Source organism: Podarcis gaigeae (genome assembly GCF_964106915.1).
Source record: "Podarcis gaigeae genome assembly, chromosome: 6".
NCBI classification, from domain to species: domain Eukaryota; kingdom Metazoa; phylum Chordata; class Lepidosauria; order Squamata; family Lacertidae; genus Podarcis; species Podarcis gaigeae.
In genome coordinates, this window is record NC_139682.1 from 65782608 (window position 1) to 65807599 (window position 24992).

Consider the following 24992-nt stretch of genomic DNA (forward strand, 5'->3'; position numbering starts at 1 on the left):
AATATTAGATGTGTTCAATAATAAGCTGCTGGACACTGCAAGCACCAAAAAAGGAAAAGATTGTGGATGTTACAATCCAATTGCTTTCCATTCTCTGTGCATCAAAGAATCATACCCTCAGACTCATTGAGCATGGATTGCTGCATTTCAATCTAATTGCTTTTCTCACCTCTGTTAATCAGCTTTGCCGGCATACTTACTGCTTTTTCCGTTTCATAAATTGTATTTTAATAACCCACCTAATTGCCTCTTTTCCCTAAGCAGATTATCTTTTCAGAAGGACGTCTTGACTTGTATCTCCACGTCTCCTCAGAATCCATCCAAAGTCTGCTGCTTTTACTCAGCTGGGCAGTTTTTTAGGTAGAACGAGAGGCTTAGATGAGGCCTACAGAGGGGGGATGACAGAGTTTAATTGCAAGTGAAACAGGCCTCTATTAAATTCACTGTCAATGTGACAACTTATGTCCAAAAAACACATTTATCGTTAGATTTATAAAATATGATAAATGCAAATGGAAAGAAAAAAGAAAAGTGGAATCACTGTCAGATACTTGACTCAATGAATTATACACACACAGATAGCCCTTTAAAGACTAATTCAATGTAAAAAAAAGGGTGTATCGGTATATTTCATTAAAAAATGCTTTTCAGAACTTAAATTCCTCTAAACACTTTGTGCATTTGTTTTTAAAGAAAGCTGAATTTCTAAATGTGAGGTAACTGTTTGCAAAGGATTTCGGGCCAACTATCCTGAGAATGAAGCTTTCTTTTCATCCACAAATCTGACAAAATGGTATCTTTGATCATCACAGGTTTGCAGGCGTACCTACCTCTAAAAAGGTGAGTTATTTTCCCATTTTCTGACATTTTCTTAAAGATAGTACAGGCAAGGTGGCTCATTTTATGCTCATTGTGGCCTAGAAGAAGCCTGTGGTTGTATTCACAATGATTAGATTATCTTGGGTGTCATTCTGACCCAGTTTTTCCTGGCCAAGTATTCTCAGCAACCATCTATTCATAAATTTATCAAGAGGTATAGAAAGAAGGTTATTTCTCACTTCCCGGTAAACAGATGAATTGGCCATGCTGAGGAAATTATTTGAACCAAGTTTATCGCTGTCTCCCATTACTGAGCCATCCAGCTTATTGAGGTGTGGGCCAAAGAACTGTGAGTGAAGGGGGGGGGATGTATTGGTGCTGTTCAGTAAGCTCTTCCACAATCCAACAGAGTATTCTCTCAGTGCAGTACACTATGCATCAGGATGTGTTACAGTAAGAGAAGCACCAATTAGGAAAGAGACAGGCTAAAACATATACACACTGGAACTTAGGTTCTTAACCTGTGGTCCACAGACAGTCCATGAACCAGGTGCAAAAGAAGGGATGTTCTTCTATTTTCTTCCTGATACTTTGAAAACTGTGTTTGTGGGGTGAAAAAAAATCCATATCAAATTTATTGGGTGGGGATCTATCAAATTATCAAAGAGGCCCATGACCTCCTAAAAGGTGAAGAACCGCTGCTCTAGTGATGACAAAGAAAGAACAAGATTTGGGCAAAAGTCTCTTGCAGTCTTATGCAAGTTTCTCTCTGGATTTGGGCCACTTCTGATGTCACATTTCTTTCCTAGATCACAAAAGGCTCTTCCATGAGAAGAGGCAGCATTTTACAAAAGAAAGGACATCTTTGGATCCGGCCTGAAGTCTTCAATGCCTCATAAAACAGCACTTAAAGTAACAGTTTGCTTTTATCCACACAGATTGCCCACTCACCTCTGTATGATGTTGAGTGGACTGAAGGACAATACAGTGGTACCTCGGGTTAAGAACTTAATTTGTTCTGGAGGTCCGTTCTTAACCTGAAATTGTTCTTAAACTGAGGTACACTTTAGCTAATGGGCCTCCTGCTGCCGCCGCGCTGCCACCACGCGATTTCTGTTCTTATCCTGAAGCAAAGTCCTTAACCCAAGGTAATATTTCTGGGTTAGCGGAGTCTGTAACTTGAAGCATCTGTAATCTGAGGTACCACTGTAAACATACACAGCTAACACCGTCATTGATAAAGTCTGTTTTGTATGTTTCCCTTTCATTCCACAGAACAGTATGGCATACTTACCAAGATATTGTGCTTGTGGAACAGAAACTGCATCACACTCACCTGAGAGATACTGTTGCTATGGCAGTTCAGACTTAAAGGGATTTTTTTTTTTGTTCCACTTTATTTATTTATTATTTAGATTTATACCCTGCATCTTCCTTCAGAGGAGCCCAGAGCAGCACGTTAACTATATGCAATCCACAACTTCCAACTTCATGAACAAAAAATACTGCAGTGATACAGACTGAATGCTATGTTTAGGGCATGTCATCTTAGAGGGGAAAACTTAATTTTTGCAAATTTCTTCAGTGAGCGGTCTTAAAAATATTTTTTTGCTTATGAGGAATTCAAATCTGCTATTGAACAACATTTAGTTTGGTAAGTCTATGTTTGATGAAGAAGCCCATAAACTGTTTTCAGAAAACCAAATTACAATTATACTTTCTGAAATGGTTAGGTAATGCCAAACAAGCAAACAAATAAATTAACTGAAAGGACTTGGCAATCATCTTTAATTATTTCTACGCAATTTTACACACATTTTACTTACTAAGCAAAACTAAATAATATTAAATTAACCCAAATATCTTTGGAATTCCCAAGTCATGTTACAACTTTTCAGCACTCCTCATTTTTGGAATTAAAAAGTTCAAAAATTCAACATGCTCTAATGTGGCAATCTTCCATATTGGAGCCACTCCATATGAGGACATATTTAGTAACCAATAAATTTAATTGCATAATGCTGATTATGGTCCACCCCGAATCATTCTGCAGGAAGCCATTCTTCTTCCTTCTTTTGTTTTTTCTGTGAACAGATTTAATTCATGAAGAGCAGAACACAAAGAACAAATAAATAATACACCCGACAACAAAATGTATAGCTCAGTTTTCAAGTACATAGTCCTAATGGATTTTTTCCTATGGATCTCGTTTTTAACAACTTTTTCTTCTTAACAAGATACTGAAGAACATAAAGTAATTTCAGAAAGTCAGACAGCATATCCTTCTGCTGAACACGAGGCAGTGCGTGGGTTTTCTCACCAAGCAGATCCAGGAAATACTTTCTTTGGGCCTTTTTTGTTTCCAATTCTAATCATTCTTGGAATCCAAGAAGCAAAACTGCCCTAGGTAAAAGGATTGATCTAAAGGGCTGTATTTAACAGAGCAAAATCAATATTTCCTACGGTATTTTTGTTTCTGTTGAGCAAGTGTTCAATATGTCACTGCAAAAGTCCGCAAAGTGACTTAAGTCTATATTGATAAAATGACATCTTAAATAAGGTTCTGCATATTGTCTAGACCTTCATTTCAGTGATGGGGGTAATGATTACATAAGAAGCAGCAGTAGTAGTAATAATAGTAATAGTAATAGAAGAAGAAGAAGAAGTAGAGAGAGAAAATATAATCTTTTTAAAACTTACAATTTGTTCTGCTGTGCACATGCAGGGCAATGCCACCCTGAACACTCCTTGTATAGTAGATGCAAATGCTATTCTCCCTGCAGCAAACTAAGATAAGACGAAGCCTGCTTTTACCTCTTTGGAGTGCCTTTACTCCTGTAAGTTAGGTTGCTCATTCATTTCAATGGAGAAGGAGGGAAGGGTTCTCACTTTGTCCTTGGAAGTTTCATAAAATGTGTTCAAAATGGGTATTAAACAACTGCATTTAACAATACAAAACACAAAGTAAAAATGTGCAAGTATCATAACAAGTGGGGTGGAGGAGAAGAATTTTCCAGTAGAAGACCTCATTTTTATTCAAGGATGCATTCAGAGCAAGACATCTTGATTGCTCTAAGGGTCTAAAAGATGTGTTTCATGTGTTTGATTCCGTAGGTTTTAAAGAAGACCATGATAATGAGCGCCCAGAGTCCTAGGATAAACCCTCCGGGAGGATGCCAGTCTTTCTGTTTTGGTTTCTGCGAAGCGAAAAGCAAAAAGGAAAGGAAAAAGTTAATATTCAATGTTGACTACCAGATAAGGGTTAAAAAGGAAAAGCACAGGACTCTTTGGGTGATAACAGCACCAATGGAGGTATCTGCTCACAAAAGAAGAGGAATCTGCCCTCGAGATTACCATCTGAGGTAGCTCCTAGTGCCCCCATCTATCTCAGAGGGTTGAGAGATGCCCCAGAACAAGACTGTTGTTGTGTGCTACAACAGACATCTCCGGTTGGATCAACAAAAATATTGATGAAATACACTGAAATGTGGCAATATATTACACCCAGGTAGACCATGTTATAGTGCGATAAAGCAACCATTTTAGTTCTCTTTTTCGAGTGTCAAAGATACTGTGTGTGCATACGTGTGCACACACAAACACCTATTTTATTTGTAGAGGATTGTGCACTGAATTTTATACAGAGTAGAATGGAATTGTTAGTTTCCTTAGCTATGGACAAGTCTAGAAATGTCAGATACCACTACAATCTGGTTTATCCGGGGAAGGGGAGGAGGCCAGAACATTTTCAAAATGTTTATAGGAACATGATTCAATGAAATGATAGATTTTTTTGAAATATATATATAAAAAATAAAAAGTATTTAAAGCAATGAATGATGCAGACAACTCTGTAGCTTATAGTAATGAGAAAACAGGCAACTGCAAATGAATGGCTAAGCAACTCTCATTAACGATAAAATGGATGAAGCTCCAATCAGTCTCCCCAATAGTATTCACATGCACTTTCTCCCAAAATATTAAGCCTACACACACACACACAGCAAGTAACAGCTCCTACACCTCACACAAAAGAACCTTTCTGGTTTAAATTTTCCTAATTAACCCAGAACTTCATATGCATATTGCATTGCTCATTTCATCAATCTCTTTGTGCTATCAATCTTTCTTCACTTGGATCTCAGACAAATCCTTACCACAAAGTGGCACCTGACCCTCCTAGACAAATGACTTCAATTTGCAGCCAGTGACACTAAAAGCCTTTCTCGTCTATTTTGTATAGAACACGTAATTTAATTTCTTTAAAGAAATTTATTGGAATAAATATTTATAAGGTGACCCCGGTGGAAGGTTTTACATCTTGTCATACAACACACCAAAGCTGCCACCCCAACTGCCTTCCTGGGCTCTGAAATTCCAAGGGAGATCTGGCGAAAGGAATGCTTTTTATATTTGAATTCAAGAGCACATAAATAATCTGTTCAAAGCTGAACAGTGCAGCTTTGAAATGCACTGGATACATTATTGATATTTTAAAAAAGACGGCAAGGCAGCAAAAAGAAAAACAGCTGGAAGAGGTGAATGTGCTGCATTCTAAGAAATAAATATGACTTGACATTGGGGATTTAGAGATTTACAGAGTGAAAACTGCATGCAGGGCTGCACCCTAGCTACAGCAGTAGCAATGCAGTAGCGGAATTTATCTGGAGAGCCACACAAGATTGTTGGTCAAGTATGAACAGCAGTGGTAGACAGCACAGCATGTGAATGAGCATGTTGGTGAGTATCTGTATTGCTATGTCCAGTTTAGTTCACATGCCCACCCCACCAGCCAATTGTTTCCTCCCATGTTCTGGTAATAGCAAGAGGACATCTGGTGGGACAACAAGGACATCTGGTGCCAACAAAAGGACAGCATTAACCTTTCAAATGGGTAACCTCATTGTCGTCATAAAATACAAGCGCCAATAGCCAAATGGGAGGTGATATATTAGGGAAGGGGCACTGTGGTTATTTCCATTCTACCTATGCCTTTGGAGCCTGAGAAAAGCTGTTGACCCTAGAACTTCTATCTTTCCTGGAGCATCACAACCCCTGCACCTGCAAGCTTCTGGTAACCTAGAATTTTGACCTACCCAAGTGGATGTTATTGAGCCTCTTTTCATTGATATCCAACTCCTTCAATTCTGACCTTTTCTACTACCTTGAACACCTTAACTAACACATACAATTCCTTCATTTTCCATTCTTAAATGCTGTGGTAGTTGGCCCAGTCAATTTTAGCCCTCACAGGATTATTCATATTTGCTCCTTTGTAACATGGGTCTGTTGGCTTTGCAGTTTCCCCTTAAATCTTACAACTCTGACTTGTGATGCTGAGCTTATAAACACTGAGCCTTTGCCACTGCTCTTTGAACTTCCAGTTATTATCCCCTTACCTTTTTGTACATTTCACCTGACCCCACTCGCATGGGGAGCACTTGCCTTTAACTGGGTCACAGAAACCCCACCATTCTTCGTTCTACTTGTTATTTGTTCCTAACCACCTCCTTTAAGTTTCCCACCAATTAAGAAACAAAAGACAACACTACAGCATTTTTAGGAGCTCAAAGGTCCATGAATGCACAGAGTAAAGGCTGGTCCCCTGGTAAAAAGTCAGGAACAACTGCTTTAACTGCAAAGCACTTCACACCAAAAGCGATTTCACAGGCGTCTGCGCAACTGCATGGGAAAAGGTTGGTGCAATACACACAATGAGCCAGCAATTGCCTTTTCAACTGGAGCTGCCAGAGAAAGTGCACCTGCTAACATGGAAGCAGCTGCTGGATTTTTACAAGCTTATAGCTTGGCTGTAATTCGCTATACAGTCAGGTATTGAGGCTCTTACTTAGAGAATTTCAGAAATGTGAATAAATTCTGCACCCCAAAATATATTTGCGTCATATTAGGACACATGCATCTCAATCTCGTTTGCATAGTGATTAATATGCAGGAGCTTATAACGTGGTGAGGCAGTGACGCACAACTGACCTCCAGTTTGTTGCATCGCTGGGGCTTACCATGAGGTAGAGGGACAAGGCAGGGAGGCATGGTGGAAGCACAGTGGTGGGTGTGCCAGATTGGCTTTGCCATTGTGTTTGCAACAGACTGACCTCACTGCAGCCTCACCCCCTTTATGTAAGCAGCAGTGCAAGCAACCGGAGGTCAAGGCAGCAGTGGAGCCCCACAAAGCTGTCTGCTATTAGCAATATGCTCAGCATTGGGGAAAGGCCAAATTAAGGGAACTGCTAATGCAAAATAAAAAAAATAAAACAAAGCGTTCATTTAACATCTAAGCTGCACATAAGCCTATTTTCTGATACTATAAATAGGATTTAGTAAATAAGACTTTTAAGTTTCCTAGTCTATCCATCCCATAGTCCGCTATAAGTGATACTAGGTAAACAAGAGAATAATTTGGAAATAACTGGTAGCAGCAGAAGGAATAAGAAAAGAAGACTTCAATATATAAAGATCTAAGTTGTGCGGATCCTATCTGAGGAAATATAAAGGTGGGATTTTAACCTAGAGATAATACAACAAAAAGTGCCAAGCTGGCAGAGACTTGAGTATTTCTTGGAGTTATAATTAAGGCACAGGGAGGCTATCAGATTTCCCTTTCTGCAATGAAGCCGCATTCTAGACTTTTATCCCATGAACTACTGTATCTAAAACCCCTTTCTTTTATGTAACAATAATTGCCTAATTTGCCAAGGTCCACAATCTTTCTTTCTTTCTTTCTTTCTTTCTTTCTTTCTTTCTTTCTTTCTTTCTTTCCAAGCAAGGCTATTTTGGCCTCAGTGCTAAAGCACAGTAACCAAACCCTCACGTTTTCTAATGAAACATAAATGCCTCGTGGTGAACAAGATAAACGGAGGCATCCATGCCTCGGGACAAGCAGGCTCTATGACACCTGCTAAACTACATCCATGGCTGTTTTAATTCCAACTAATTCCCCACCTGGCAATTTCATTGGCATGTTGCAACTTTACTGGAGCTTGTCTGCATTTTTCCCCTAGTTTTTGGATTTACAGCTCACATTAACCCCTTTGTAAATGTTCTCTTTTCCCCATCATAATTGATGCTAACTGGTGAAAAGCATTCACAAAATGGTACGGTGAGTCATGAACAAATACATTTAGCAGCTTAAGGGCTGGGTATTATTAAATTGGAGGAGATTCTGAATTAAAAAGCTAGGTAGCTAGGCAACAGCTGGCTTCCAACTGTGAATAGTTTTCTGTCATACTCTTTATAGTTGGGATAGAATCATTACTCTGTGGAACTTCTAAACAGTTAACAGAATCCCGCTCTGCGTATTGTAATTAAGAAGAGGATAAAACAGAGTATTTTCAAATTGGATGGGTCTATAGGGATCCCTGTGGAAAATATCCAAGGTTTCCAGCGAGTGACTTTCATAAAGCGCAGCGCACATGTTGTTACTAGAGTAAAAATGCATTGTGTGAAAAGAATGATAAAGAAAATGTACTAGAAATAAAGCAACAATTAAGCATGCGAGTAGTTCACTTTTTTTTAAATTTAAAAAATAGCAAAATCAGGATAAAAAGTTAAGATTACAGCTTTTTGCATACAAACTTCACAGGCAGAAAAGCCACTCTGCAGATTTAATAAGGTTCCAATATAGATTTTATTCACATCGACTCAACAGAAATAAGACTGAAAACTGACTTCTGAAAATGGGCTTTAAAATTCTGTGCTGAAGGGTGGGCAAGTACAATTAACCAAAAAGATCCATGCAGAGGCAGCACAATATAGGATGCAACTTTATAAATATGTGTGGTACAATCTAGTCAAGGACATGGCCCAACTCTCCAATGATGCTTGGTGTGGTGTAGAAACCTCTAGCTTTTGTGTGATTAGTATGCAGCCTATTATACAAAGTTAAGCATTAAAACTTAAAACCCACTTTGGTTATAGGCCCCAGTAACCTTTGCTTCTGGCTCTGCCCGCCACTGGAATGGAGCCACCACTGCATTGTTCTAAATGCTTCTATACATTAATCCTTACAACAACTCACTGTAAGGTAGGCTCACATTGTTACCCTAGTGGTAGGACGGTGAAAGGCAGAGGTAGCAGCTTGCCTCTGGCCAGTCTAGGTTGAAATTTTAATCACAGATATCCTAGCCGACAGCTATACTCCCAGCCACTTCTGTACAGAAGCTCCGTCTCCCTCTCGCTCAGAAGCCCCCTTTGCCAGAGAAATCAGTGGGGCTTTCAATGTCAGGCCCACTATGCATAGACAAGGTTTCTCAAGTTCATTGCCTAAATTTTGTGACTGTCAAAGGGATGTTTACAACCTGAATGCCAGTCTTTATGACATTTTGGTTAATAAGCAGAAATGGAGGGATTAAACAAAAATGCTCCAAATTGTTTCATAGATTAGCATGCATCTTTTATGCCGGAATTCTGTTAGGACTTTAATCGTACTGTGGATATGAAAGGGGATTAAGTTATTAGCAGATAGTTGGATTTATTAATATTTTTCCCACATGACCCAAAAATCCTACAAATTGTAAGCTTGCATATTTTACCATAATGTGTTAGTTCACATGTGTTACAGGGAGGTTTGTGGGGAGGGGGAGGGTGTTTGTTTTGGTAATGCTAATGTATTGTTTGTTTTGTGAGGAGGGAGAATAAAGTAAAATTTCACAAATATGTTGTCCAAACTATGTTTTGTAACAACTATATAGGCTATTCCACATAATAAAACAGCCAAATTTTAGGACAATTTAATGGAAATCCTTTTTGACTGAGGTGGTGTGTGCATTTGAATTGTGATATAGCTGGCAGAGTTGCCTACTTAATCTATTTAAAATGCAAAATTGTAACTAGAATTATTTTGCAATTAAAATATATACAAGTGAAAACATAAGATAATTCACAACAGGTGAAGGAGACAGACTAGAGGGGAAATTTTGATCTTTCTTGTCTATTATTTTCTCTACCTCCTGTGTGCCTTCTGGTATGTTTGCTGCAGAACTATTTGGGGTCTTATCTTTCTTTCGAGCCAACATGAACCAGGTACCCACCATATTTAAGTTTCCATCCCTGTTAAGCCTAGGAAACTCACTGGTTATACCTGCGAGGTTTCTTATACTCTTGATGTTACCTCTTTGTCCTCCATATACTGCTACTCCTCATCCATTTCTCTAATACTCCTTATCAAGCCACTCCAATTCTAATTTGAGTACCCGGTCTAACTTTAAAACTACTACTACTATTACTTTGGGAAACACTGATCCGGCAAAAGTTTCTATAGAAGGACCAATAAAATATAGAGATCAATTACACCTCTCCTACATGGTATCTTATGCCCACCAAGGGGCTTGCGCTAACAGTAATTATTTCTCTTCGTGTCTGAAAGAAAAGACATCTCAGGAGGACAATGTGGAATGTCTAGCAATTATGTACTCGATTCACTGTCTACTTAAGCAAATATAGTCCCCTCAGGATCAACAGAAAAGCACAAAGCAAAAAAAACAGGGGGAAACCAAACGAAGTTAACATGGCATAAATCTGGGGACATTTATGCAATAAACAATGTTATTCTGCCTGTTCTACAACACAGACTCTCAACTGCACCCATCTCTATTCGTTTCCTCATTCCTATTCATTCTGAAAACAGAAATAATTTGATGAAAACACCAGCCTTTCTGAATTATTTAGGAAAACAATGCTAGAGGAAGCAACCCTGGTGAGCAGTCTGCCAATATCTCTCTCCCTCTCTATTCATCAACTCTGTCAAGATGGGCCTGTGTGTCACATGAACACAGCCTTACAGGAGACCATAGAAGGATAAACAACAACAGGAAAGTTGCCAGCATACCATCTCATTAACATTACATGATGGTTAAAGTGTGATTAATGCATGTATCTACTTTGCACTTCGATATAGTAAAATGCCAGAGCAGCAATTCTAATGATTTCCTCAACTAAATAGGTAAAATATAAATCAAATATACGGCAACACACATGCACACACCCTATATGACAGCAGTACTCTCATCAATATAGGTCTGTAGGTAACAATTACATTTTACTGTTTTGGCCTGCCCTTTGGACAAATGAAGGCATTATAAACTAGAGAACATTAGCAAAAGCAAAAACACCCCTCCCATGCCTCTTTAAAGAGTTTTCTACCGCTACAAATTACTGTTTACACCAGCCTTCTCCAACTTGCTGTCCCCCAGATGTTTTGGGCCACAACTGTCATCAGTTCCAGCCAGAAAAGCCACTAGCCAGAGACAAAATGAGCTGTAGTCCGCCTGATTTGACACAGAGCCATGAATGAGAAACAAAACACTATGAATACTAGATATTAAGAAGAAAGAGGGGGTCATTAACACCAGCATGGTTTGCTTGAGAAAGCATGTGGGCTCTTGTCTGAGAGAGAATACTGAATCCCGAGGACTTCCAAGATACAGTGTGGGATTCTTGGACCTTGGGAACAATTCATCTATCCATATGCCAAATCAGCTATATGCTAGCTATGTAATGAGGATCACACCAGCCAAAAAGAAGCTTGGCACTTTTTGTTTGTTTACAGGATAAAAATAAAGAAAGAAGCCTAGTATGCAGATTCAGGATATATTTCTACATCTCAAGTTCAAAAACTGTTTTTGGAGAGGCATAGGAAAATATTCTGGCATTTACTACATGGGAAATTATGGCGGACTTGAAAGTAACTGTTCCCCTGGAGCCTCCAAATTGCCTCCAGGCAAGACATTCATGTGTGCATTCAGTTGCACTGTAAATATAGAAACAACATGTGTAGTTCCTTCTCTGCCCATCCCCTTCGGTATACAGTTACATGCACCACATGCAGAAGTCTGGCTCTTGTGCCTCCTTCAAACGATGGATTTTAAACAAGCCATAGTTTCTCCAGCAGATGTTAACTCCTATAGAGCAAGTGAGATTCCAGTTGCACTGAAGCTTCTGAGATTTAAGTCAGAGGAGGGCTAGACAGCCAATGGCTCGTTATGCCCTTCTTACCAAAGTGCTTCCAGGAGATTAGGTTCTTTGAGGGCCAGCCCTGGTGCCAATTCCCCCTTCCACTCTGAATCCTTGGCCTCACCCCTCAAAGTAAGGGAAGTCAAACTCTAGCATCATGACACCAGCATGGCCAATGGTCAAGAATCATGGGGGTTGGAATTCAACAATATCTGGGTGGTCACAGGTTCCCCACCCATGGTTTAAGCAAGACAGTGTTCCTTTAATTCAAATGTCATTTTGAAGTGTGATTTGAAATTGGAGGCACTGATCTCCTCTGACATGCGAAAGATGGCAAGAGGGAAAGATGAGCCTAAGATTCATCCCAATATGTCCATATAGTAGTAAAGTGTGGCTTCTCATTATGTCTGAATCAGGTCTGTATTAAAATCTGAATCTATAACATTAAGGGTCTGTTCTCCCAATGCTATCAACACGAGCCCCTAATTTATCTGGAATTCACTTTGCTCACATGTAAGTTTCTCTCAAATGCCTTTATTATTATTATTTAAAGAGTGGAGAAAAACACTTAAAGAAAAAATATTTCCACAAATCATTTCTGTAGGGCTGAACAATTAACAGAAACTGCAAAGGGGAACTGCAGCAATGCAGGCGACATTTCCAGAACTAATAAATACTTTTAAAAAGGCACTCTGTGTTTAATTTGTGTACACCTCATACTGATATCTGTAAATAGATATAATTAACAATAGAATAAATCTGTTCTGCAGTATATTATTCTAAGCCATTAGGCAAATTTTCTCACCATGATATGAAAAATGTCAACTACTTAATTAGCACACCTACTTAGCCTGAAAACCCTGTAGTGCATTCAAACTAACATTTTTGTGTGTGTGTTGGACTATGGGGAAAGAACAACATCAATTAAATTTGTTCTAGGAGAAAATGTTTAAAAATGTCTGAATAGCTAAGAAAGAAATGTGAAATTATCACATCACATTTGGCATTCTCAACATTCTGTTGCTTAAGCGGGGGAGGAAACGATATCATCCCAGCTCATCACTGCCACATTTGCGGCAATTTTTAAAAATATATCATATATCTCTAGTGTAGGGTTCAAGGGTGTCAACGAGAGGAGAAAGTTAAATCTCTTTTTAGCTATGCAAATTTTATTTGATGGTAGGTCTAACTCCCTAAAATGTATTTGCATTTAGTATAATCCTTGTTCAGCAGAAATGTAAGTTAATGTGAAGAAAACGAAGTTTGGGAAAAGCCCACTGGTAGCAAGGCTTTGCAAAACATAACAGCAGTGGCCTGAATTTTGAAAGAGAACAAGTCTAAAATTGCTTTCTAACGATAACTTTTTAAAAAAAACACAACTTCAAACATTAGAAAAATAGTGTAGAATATCGTATCAGGTGGGTTTTTTTAAAAAAAACCTAATTTCCATTCATGGGAGAACACCAGCAGAAAAGCCAGCTAAAGTGCTCTAAGCTAATGTGATAGGTATCTTCAGCATTATTATTGGTGCCTAATGTTATTCCTGTGGCTTATGCTAGTGAGGTAAATCAGACCGACTGCTGGCTTTAACACTTCTGTACAGAGTACAGTATGCTGCTGACATACTAAATTCTCAGTATTAAATAAATTTTGAAATAGATTCCTGTGCCTTCAGCTACGCTACGCATATATCTCTCCAATGCCATGCTTACAACAGCACATGGTATATTAAGAAGCTGTCAAAGCTATTAAGGTCATTAACACTGGCACATATATTTGAGTGTATTCCTATGCGATTTAGGAGGACATTATTTGCATACTATTATGCACCAGGAAACCTATTCCTCATATTCCCACAGGAAACAACTCGCTGGAGTGACCTAAATAGTATTCACTATTCTGATTCAAAATATGAAGAAACAGCAAATAAATGAGAAGCAATTCTGCAGACAGATGCAGAGACTTTGAGAACAGTTAAGCAAAAGCTTGAGCTAACAAATGACAAATGCAGATGAATGTGGACAAATGTAGCATAATGAGTCTCAGAGGAGCAAAGAATAAAGAGGGGAGAGTGGAAGTAAATTATACGCTTAACGGGAAAAATTCTACTACGGCAGACTATGCATAAAATACCTGCCAGGTATTGCACCAAAACACCTCAAGCCTGCTGTCATAGACCTATGCAGCTGTTTAAAATGTTCTTTCGTAGCCAGTGGTTTAAAGAATTGCTTTATACTGCTTCTAATTGTTTAGCTTTCTTGTTATATTGCTGAACACCTACCTGGTATTTTATAAATACTTAAACAAATAAATTAATAGCAAGGTCAAAGTAGATGCAGACCTAACTATTTCAGCAATCAGTATTACCTCACAAGTCACTTCTCAACATCTCTAATAATCAGGAAAAGGGGTCTTAAAAAGAAAGAGCAGCAGAGGGAAATCTCAGAAACTCACATTAACTTTAGCTACACCTCATTGTACTCTGAAGACATGACAGCACTAGCAGTTTCTTAGGCAATGCACAGTGATTCATTTTTACTTACAGAGATGCCAGAGCCCCAATCTGCCTGGAAGCTGCAGTTTGACGAAATGCTATGTTTCTAATCTGAGATGCATGTGAGCCAGCAGAGATTACCCGGTGCTGTGAAGAAAAGGCCTTCTGGACATACTTAGAGGCACTCTCTTTTTAAATTACTATTTTGCTTTTTTTTTCAGAGCCATACTCTATCATTGCGGGGGTAGGGCAGTTTGCTCCAAAACTCAGTCTACAAGCTTTTCGAGCATGTGTAGGTTACTGCCAGAGATTTCTAGTGTACAAAGTTATTTCTCCATGAAACACTAAGTGCTGGAATACATATTAAATGCCACAGAATTATTATAGCATTACAGAACATCCTTACTGAATTGTAGGTGTCGACCATGGTGCAGTTCTGCCAATTTAAAATGGCGAGTGGCTGAGGCCAGAACCTTACATTGATGACAGAATGATAACTGCACCTACAAGGTCATTTAGTTGTAAAATTAATGACTACACACACACAAGTAATTACTATGCTTTAACTTCAATTTTATGGTAACATATAACAAAGTCTACTTAAGATTATTTCAAATGAGGTTTCCAGGAAACCTTATTTTTAATAGAATTTCCCAGACACCGAGTATAGTGCATGCCTTTTTTGTAATGGAAAGTTTTTGGAAATTTGAATAGAGTTAGTTTAAAAAAGGTTTTAAAAGCTTGGCGATGGGGAGTTTGTGCTGAGTCTATGGCCTACTTCAGGGATGGATAAAAGAACGAGGAAAGAAAAACCACTCCTCATAGGATACAGGAGAGGAAAATGAAGCTCAAGTAGCATAGCTTGGGAAGTAGAATCTTAAGAGATGTGACTGACAGGTGAACTAGATGTTCAACAGAAATGCTTGCAACTTTTCCATTTTTCTCCATGAAAAGCCATTTATGAAAAATGTGAATTAATTTCTGATGTGTTTAGCCCTCCCTCCCCCAGCTATTCAATATCTCCCTCCTCCTGGGTGGCGACAGGGAGAGGGAGAGATTGTCAGCCACATTTGCTCCTCCAAAAGCAGAAAAAGAGGTTGTGAGGAAATGAGTGGAAAACAGCTTCAGTCAGGAGAAAGTTACACACATTTGAATGGAAACGCCCAGTTTGGGTCTTATTCATAATAAAGAAAGCTGAGAGATAATCTGAAATGTAGAGAATAACATCAGTATAATCTAACAGCACTAGGCAGTAAGGTTGACACCTGATCTAGCTTTGAAAATCTTTGGAATATGTTGACAAGGTAAGGTATAACATGCTTCTATAAGAAGTATCACCTCTCATTCTTGAAGAATGGTAGCAGCAAAAATTAGTTTAAATTAAGTTCATCTGCCTCAGCGTCCTTCAAGGCAGCCTGGAAATTTTAGTTCCTAGAGTTCCAGAGAAACTTAACTGGTCATGGAACGAGGAGATCAGATAGAACAAACACCTTGCAAAAAAAATATGGAACTACCTTCAAAATGTACAGTACTCATTGAGAACACTAGGCTCAGTAGCCAAAAACTTTTAAATGCATCAAACACTTGTGTATGCACTCTGGGATTCATATTTTAAGTGGGAAATGCAACAATCTAACTATTACTACAAACTGTAACTTGCAAAAGCAAATATTTTCCGTAGCAACAATAACATAGAAGCCCTCCCACACTGAGAGTAACAACTGGTGACTGACATTGATTGATGCCCTATAGCACAAGCTACATTAGAGAGCTAGCTTGTCATCCTCAATGTACACTTGAATTTCTTTGGCACCAATGAAGACAACAGAACAAGAAGACCGACAACAATATAACCTGGGAGTGCATGACCTGCGGGTGATGGATGAGGAATGCATCCAATGTTTCTTGCATTTGTGACCTCTCTAGGAAGCTGGAAAAGTCCAAGCAAAGTCATCCTATCTTATTTGAAAGATGCCCTGTTTTCAGTTCAAAATGCTGAAAATATATACCTTAAGCGCTGATCAATGCCATAAAGCAATGCGCTTAAGCATTTCCTTGCAGCTTGTCAATAGTGCTACAAATTATATTTTATTTAAGAATCAGAGTGACTGCTGCCCTGAACTAGGGCAATTGAATACAACCCATTACAGACATTATGATGCATGAATAACTGTTCAGGGTTTGGACCACCCTGCCCATTTCTTAACAAGTCAAGAACCCCTTGTTGATATGCTAATCCACCTACCCTATTGTTAATCAAATGTACCTATTGTATGAAGGGATGCGGATGGCGCTGTGGGTTAAACCACAGAGCCTAGGACTTGCCGATCAGAAGGTCAGCGGTTCGAATCCCTGCGATGGGGTGAGCTCCCATTGCTTGGTCCCTGCTCCTGCCAACCTAGCAGTTCAAAAGCACGTCAAAGTTCAAGTAGATAAATAGGTACCACTCCAGTGGGAAGGTAAACGGCATTTCCGTGTGCTGCTCTGGTTCGCCAGAAGTGGCTTAGTCATGCTGGCCACATGACCTGGAAGCTGTACGCTGGCTCCCTCGGCCAATAAAGCGAGATGAGCGCCGCAACCCCAGAGTTGGCCACGACTGGACCTAATGGTCAGGGGTCCCTTTACCTTTACCTATTGTACACTTCTGGGGTGGGAAGAGACAATCTGGAAAGTTTCAGTAAAATAACTCAATAGGAGCCTCTAAACAATTCTTCTAATTAAAGGGAAGGGGATCTTGTGATGAGAGATAAACATCAAGTGGCTACTTTGCTTGTGTGAGTTTTTGTTTGTCTTTGGGCTATAGAGAGAAGAGCACAAAGGCAGTTACATCCAACCTCATGATCTGACACCCAGTTATTACCCATCTCTCAAGCTACGCTTAGCAGAGCAAAGAGGAAACACTTTCTAGATATAAATGCTAAGCCTAGTTGAGCTTCTATAAATAAACTTGAAGTCTGATTTGTTTGTAAAGGAAAGGCAGCAGGACGGGGGGGGGGAGGGGGATTTCTCAGTGAAGAACACTAACTTGGGATCACCACCAGTCTGGAATTTCCATTAAAAGTGGAACTAGAAAATAAATCCCTTTCTACCACAGCACTTAATGAAGAAATAATAACCAAAAGTAACCTTTATCCCCCAATGAAAGCATGAGATTCTGTTAATGGGTTATGTCACCTTTAGCTCTGCTACTAGTCATATAGTTACACCTGTAGGATTGGGTTGTAATAAATGTTAAATGTTAATGATCCTCAACGTGAGTGCTACACAGGGATATATTTATCTCTCTTAAATGAATGCTACTCGGAGATAATGAAATACTTATTTTTATCAATTTGATGCTTCAAAATATACTAGGAACAATATGATCAGAACTTCTGCTTGATTCTGCACACAGATATTGTCTCTCTAGCACCTCCCTTCCCCCTTCTCTCACATGTGGTAGTAATTCCCTTTGATATTTTGTGCCCACAGAACTGACACAAATTGGCAGAACTTGGCATAATGACACTTGCTGCTCCTGGGCACATAAGTAGCTATTAGACTTCAATACATAACAGAGATGAGAAAAATAAAAGCCCCAACAATGCCAACATAAAAGAAAGCAATAAAACCAAAGTGCTCCTCTCAGGACACAGAAGTAGGAACAAACGTATTTTATGAACAACACTGGGGAAATTGTTCATTTGTCTGCTTTTTTCCTCCTCGTTGTACTTTAAAATCTCAAGTAAACAAGCTATTTTTTTTCTTAATTTTACCCTACAATAATAAAATCCAATAAAACCTAGAACAATATGTACAACGACTGAAGATTAAGAATGTTTTTTAAAAAAACTTTCATATGTTGCCAAATTATCCTTGTATTTTCTTTCCCAGAATGAAAGTTCCAGGGGACTGTTTTGTCCCATGATTAGAAGTGAAATGGCTAAAGGAATTGTCATATGTCTTTCCCTCATTTACATAACTACACAATTTAATATATTCATTTATACTATTTGTATACCATTTCTCCATTCACCATGGCCTAATTTGTACATAACAGTAAACCATGGTTTATTAAACCATGGCTAGCATTATGACTGAACTCTGCCCACAGCTTAACTGTCAACATACCACAATCTGAAATCATGGGTTGAATTATAAGCATGTATTTGTTTAAACGTAGCTCGGCATTATGTGTGAACCCTTTAACCATGGTTTGACTGGTGAATATCTGGGGTGGGGTGGTCAAACTATAAAGGCATGATACAAGAGCAAACAGAAAGCAAATTAAACATCAGAGAAATAACCCATGGCTTGTTTTGCCCATCTGCGTAACAATTCAGAATTCATTAAACAAACTGTGACTTAGCGTTTTATGTGGAAAAGGTCCTTTAATCCAGTGTTTCCCAACCTTGTGCCTCCAGATGTTTTTGGCCTACAACTCCCATCATCCCTAGCTAGCAAGACCAGTGGTCAGGGATGATGGGAGTTGTAGGCCAAAAACATCTGGAGGCACAAGGTTGGGAAACACTGCTTTAATCTATAAGATGGTTCACAAAAGGGATAAAAACATCCACCATAATTTAGAATTAAATGGCTACCAGCTAAAAGGTACAGACTACCAACAGATAACTAAAATTAAGGAGATGAAGAACATCTTATTTCACAAACCAAAGGCCCTCAGGAATAGCACCATCTTAGTCTCAAGACAGAAATCAGGATGATGGGAGCAAATGCTCACTACTGAGTAGAGATGAGAAACCTATGGCATTTCAGATTTTGGTAGACTGATCACTGGCTATACTAGCTATGGCTAATGGGAGCTGGAGTATAGCAACAGCAGGGGACCACAGGTCACCCCGCTGGAACATAGAGTTCCATCACTTTATAACCTAGAAAGAGCTATGCATCAGCTGGATTTTATATTTTCAAATATTTATCATTTGCTCCTTCTTTCCTGAAACTCACACAGCACCTCATTCGAATCTCTGCTACCTCCTCCCACATTCCCTCTTATGCCTGTGACCAAATGTAAACCTCATGGCTTCATTATCAGCTGATTTTCTCCATTCCTGCTCTGTTTACCATCCAGTAATGAAGAGCTCTAGTGAAATCAAGCTTACACATGGATTTTGTGACATTTTCATTGGCCTAATAAAGGTACTGCCCTAATATAGACTGTGGAACTTTTCCATAATCTTAGTGTCGCTGTGGAGAAGGCCCTCTCTTCTACAGTTCAGACAGTGGAGAGACATGTAAAAGGGCCTCTGAAGATGATCCAATTAACTGGCTAGACTGAGATGGGTACAGGTAGCTTTTGAGATAAAATGTCACTGAAACTCCTGTGCTGACTATTTCCTAACAACATCTGATTTGCATGGTATACATCTCACAACATGTCTTTGCTGAATTCACAAGTGTGCAGTATGAAAATGTAAACCACAAGCAATGAGAACTGTAATGGAGGGCATTCTTTTCAGGATCAGAGCTTTTTGAAAGACTCTTGCAAAGTGACAAGAGTTTGACAGAGGATCCATCCAAAAGCAGAATAATATAGAATACCAAAGATACACGACCTGAAGAAACTACTGTCCTAAAGGGGTCAGAAAGTGCATATCATGTGCTTAACAATGGAGGGTCAAAACTGGCTGTGAATGTTCAGAGCATGCCTCAAAAAAATATCTGGGAAGAAAAGAGTTACATCCAGGGGCAGAAATGGTAATAAAAACTAAGCTAATATGAACTAAGAAAGTAAAACAGAAACAGAAAGGGTGAGAGCTTGCTCCTAAAGCAAAATCTAAACAAGTACTGTAAGAGAGGATTGGCTCTCATCCAATATGGTTATGATTCACACTGGAGCAATCAAAAGTTCCTGTGGACAGATTAGATAATTTCATGAACAGAGGAAAAAATTCAGGGACAGTTCTTCAAGCAAGGACACCACCTTGAAACCGGGGAGCCTATATGTGAGCCCTCAGCAATTCTGGCAGGCAATGTATTCTTTTCACTCAATAGTAACTCCGATCTTGTGTGAGTTTGCAAATTTGACACGACTAGACCAGTCACCTGAGTGGCTATTTCCACAAGCTACCCTTCAGGCATACAGATGGAGCCAACCCTTTGGAGAAAGGGAAGAAAACAAGATCAGCAGACAGAAGCTGAGAAAAGAGATGAAAGAACTGAGCGATGGAGCAGACACCTATTTGTCCAACACTTTTTGGCCCAAGACTCCAGAGCAGCTCAGTCTTTGTACATTCAAGCCTGGGAGCTATGGTCAAATCTGACAGAGGCCTGCATTAATTCAGCCTGAGGCTCTGGAGCCAACCAAGCACCCCACAGGCCAGACTGGAGAGGCAACCAGACAGCAGAGGTAATCATGTGCTTAGATACAGTGTGCATAGCTACAGCTCCTTTTTACATTTACTAATTACAGTAATTAAGATAGTTAATTATTACAGGATCAATTAATGAGGGGTCATTACCAAGAATGCAGTGTGTGTGGGCTGGGGAAACTTATCTCTTTCCTCTCCAGTGTGCTCAAAAGTAAAATCACCCTATTCCCCCCCAACATGCAGCTAGAACGCTTAGAGGGAAAAGTTCCCATTCGTGCCAACGGGAAGATTTTGTTCAAGCTACCGGTACGTGGAGGGGGGAAGTTCTGAGTGAGCTGATTTCCAGGAAGGAATGCTCTACCATTTAGCTCCAATTAATGAAAGTAAAGAGAGAAAAGTGTTACGAGGCCTTTGTTGTTACCTCTAGTTTGTGTGCACAGGTGAATTAGAGCATGGGCGCAACCAGGATTTTTGTTGGGGCAGCAGGACTTTGTTGGGGGGCAGAACTGATGTAATTGGTTAGTTAGCTAAGTATTTCTATTGTTTTACTTGATCTAGGAGGGGAAGCTGCCCCTCCCTGCTCCCCTTGGCTATGCCCATGAAATAGAGGCTGTGTGTGGAGTAGGTAAAGCAAAAGACCATGAGAAACAACCCTGCTTCCTTGATCTTATGCACGGTCCCATAGTTGATTTATCTATGCCTGACCTTCATGTTAGTGAGTTCCTGGGGATGCAGAGAACTCTGCAACAATTTCTACCATCAGTGCTACCTCCCCTTTTAGTTTAGAACTCTTACTCTTTAAAAGTGTGATTATGCTGGGATACTCCTTTATGATTGCCCAGTACTTTAAAATAACCCTTAATGCTTTATAGTAAATTCATTCATTTTCTATAAACTTTGTGTGGGTACACGCTCCTTGGGACCATACACACACACACACACACACACACACACACACACACAAACACTGCTTGATTTGTCTCCAGCAAAATATAGTTTCTAGGGGAGCATGTTTTCGAAACCCTATCGGTGGCAGTTTCACATTGGTTCCCCAAACACACAGGCCTATCAGTCCCCATGTTAACAGAGGTAAATCTGTCAAGGGCAATGTATGACAAACCATGGTTTAGAGAGATAACAACAAGCTGTCTGCTCATACATTCCTTCACCAAATCCACCCTCCATTTGTGTGAATCATCCAGTTCCTTAATGACTTCAAGGTTGAAGGAGGGAAGGGGTCTAGCAAGCTCCCTGCCTAGTCTTGGAGCTGCAAGGAAGCTTGACACTTCTCTTGTGATTAGCACCGCCTGTACCTAATGTTTCCCAGTGCCACCCGTCCCCCTGTAGTGTTACCAGGCCAAGCCACAAGGACAGGTAAGGGGTGTTGAGCAAAGCAGAGAAGCACCAAGCGGCTGAAGTCTCCATCTTTATGAGCCTAGAATGCCTCTGCCCTGCAATGTATTAGTGACTGCAACTACTTCTGTCAGTACTTTGATTCGAGTGCTGTGCAAAATGTTAATTACATTTTTTTTTAAGCAAGGGGTGGTGGTGGTCAGGATCACCACTGCTGGGTTCTCCACAGCACATGAAACTCTTGGGAGAGATCAGCTGGGGATTTGGAGCAAAGTGTCACCAGCATGTTGGCATAACTCAGCTCTATTTTTCCTAGTCACGTGAGGATTTGGAAAGGCTAAACCTTGTTCAGTAAAGGGCTGGATGGGAGCCAATACCTTGAAATCATTTATAAAAGGCAGCATATAAATGGTTTTAAGCAAAATATCTCACAGCATACAAGTTTCTAGGAAAATGTTTGCTGAGGTGGGAGGGGCGAAGCACGCTAGCACTGTGCTGGCAAATATTTAGATGGCCTGTCAGCAGTTGTTACTTTAAAATCATGTCTAATGTAGAATAAGATTTCTCATTCACTGATGTTTGAATTCTTCAGGGGATTTTATCAGTTTTTCCAAAGCATTCTACCTCCAGGTTAACTGTTATAACCAAAGCGTATCAGTGCTTCCATCTAGCTGAAACCTGTACTGCTTTTGTTCACTCATTAAGCTCTGTGCATGCTTGATTAAAGTTTTAAACACCCTTAACTGATTTTATAAGAGAGGAATAAAAATCTATAGTGTGCTAATCACCATTTTATTTTCAACAAATTGAAGTGAAACGAACCTATTAATGTGTAAACAAATGTATTCTGACCCATCTGTGTAGGTGATTAACAAAGTGGGAAGAAAGTGTGACTATTCCCTACCCGACCCCCAGAAAAACCTAAAATCTTGATTCCCAATTCAGGCTTTGAAAGAGAGGCTGATTATCTTTAAGGCAAATTAACCTCTGTTAAGAAATGTCAAGATATAATTTCTTTTAGAAATCTGTTTCTGTTCTCTCTCTCTCTCTCCCCTCTCCCCCACCAATCTCCCATTGTAAGTAAATTCAGTCATTGAATTGTACCGCTGATGCAGGCTTCCCAGCAGACGAACCCAGCAAATGCTGACAAAGTTAAAGTGGCAAGTACTAATGCATTCATGCAAGGCTGATGGACATCACTTCCCATTCATGTGCTTCAGTCTTAGGAGACAGGCATTCCATGCCCAGAAATCCTATCCTAATTTCTTAGTGAGGAAGATCTTCTATTAAAATAATAGCCCACCACCTAAAATATTGAAAGCAAGTTGTTAAGGTGCCAACAGAGTTACTTTGCATCAGGACATCATTTGAATGTAGACAGACATACACAAAGATACGAAGATAAGTTTATACTCTGAAGCAGAATAGTAATATGCTTTACACTGAGATCCTATACATGTCAATTCTGAAGCAAACCCCATTTAGCAGGTAATTAGTAGATGCATGAGTTGCCGGTCTGAACCAAGAGGCAAAGGAAGAGAAGATCAAACACTGCTTCTCTGCATGGACCAAGGCTAGAGCAGCTTCCCAGAAACACATTCCCTTATATGCTTATAGTGAATATATCACCAATTTTTGCTTAAGGGCTATCATCACCCTAGTTACATTTTCTAAAATGGAAGCTATCTATAACCCCAAATATGCTGCCCCGAGACACTTGGGAAGCAGAGCAAGAAACAAATTTGATAGGCAGATATGCCAGAATGTAGATCTGGATTCATCAACAATGAAGGTGTTGGGTGTAAGGTGTAGGTGTGTTTTTGTGTGTGTGTGTGTGTAAATAAATAAATAAATAAATAAATAAATGTTGCCATTTATTCATGTCACTTATTTCAAAATCTGACATGGCTCTTGGAATTGAAGCTATCATAAATGTAAGAAAACATTATTTGCTAAATGCTGGTCGGCCTTGTTCAAAGTATATTTACAGGTATTTGTCAACCAGAATTTCCCAAACTTCAACTCCCATGTTACAGCAGAGAATTATTTATCAAGTTCTAAGCTGTTTTCCGAGCTCTGCAAGAAAAAGACTGTGAAAGGATTTTTGACAGGTTAAATGTTGTCCTATCTCTAGGCATTTGAACACTGACAGCTCACGCTCTATATATTAATTTTTTTTTTTTTTTAATCTGCGGAACTTAGACTTGATTTATTGCTAACTTTGAGGAAATGACTCATCATTCCCTTCATTTCTGATGTTCAGGCTATGAGTGTCATTGCTAATATCGTCAAAAAAGCCACAGAAAGAAGTATCTGACATTAAGATTTCCTGCTATTTCATTATTTTTTTTAAAAAAAATGCATAGGTTTATGTGTGCAAATCAGATCAGAACCATGGCCTTAGGAATTCAGTTTTTCCCCTATCCCTGGCTCTGTTTTCCTGGAAAAACTGTAGCCTGGGAGAGCAATCAGAAAACAGTGGCAGCAAAAAGACTCCTTTCCCAGTGCCCCAGTACAACCAATGTCGCTTGCTCACCCCATGACTGCTATATGTTCAAAACAAGTTGCGGGGGGGATGGGGACGGATATCTTCGGCCCTACATATGTTACTGAACTACAATTAATTGGCCATGTTTACTATGGTTGATAATAATAATAATAATAATAATAATAATAATAATAATAATAATAAATTATTATTATTGCTTAAGGGCTATCATCACCCTAGTTACATTTTCCAAAATGGAAGCTATCTATAACCCCAAATATGCTGGGAGTTGTAGTTCAGAAACATCTGGAGGGTCATAGGTTCCCCACTCCTGATTTAAAAAGAAAACTAGAGGAGTTCCTATTAATGGATTTCAAATGACAATGAAGGGTTTAAAAATGGGGGAAGGAAGGGTGACATGGGCCAATCACTGCGGGATAAGAATGCACCACAGATTTGCCAAATAGATCTTTCAGTAACCCATCTACCGCAACCTGAACTCACTACCACAGAAAAGGGATTTTATACTGATATATGACTGCCATTTATTAGAGGTTTA

The 24992-nt window shown here is 39.4% G+C and overlaps 1 protein-coding gene across 1 annotated transcript in view; it reads right to left on the reverse strand.

Annotated features, from left to right (window-relative positions):
- Positions 1 to 2590: 2590 nt before the first annotated feature.
- The window catches only part of PIGK (phosphatidylinositol glycan anchor biosynthesis class K), a 99966-nt gene continuing 77564 nt past the window's right edge, over positions 2591 to 24992 (reverse strand). The window contains exon 11 of the mRNA XM_083743109.1: positions 2591 to 4016. Within this exon, the coding sequence (XP_083599235.1) occupies positions 3900 to 4016 (117 nt within the window). The 3' untranslated portion in view covers positions 2591 to 3899. The remainder of the gene's footprint in view (positions 4017 to 24992) is intronic.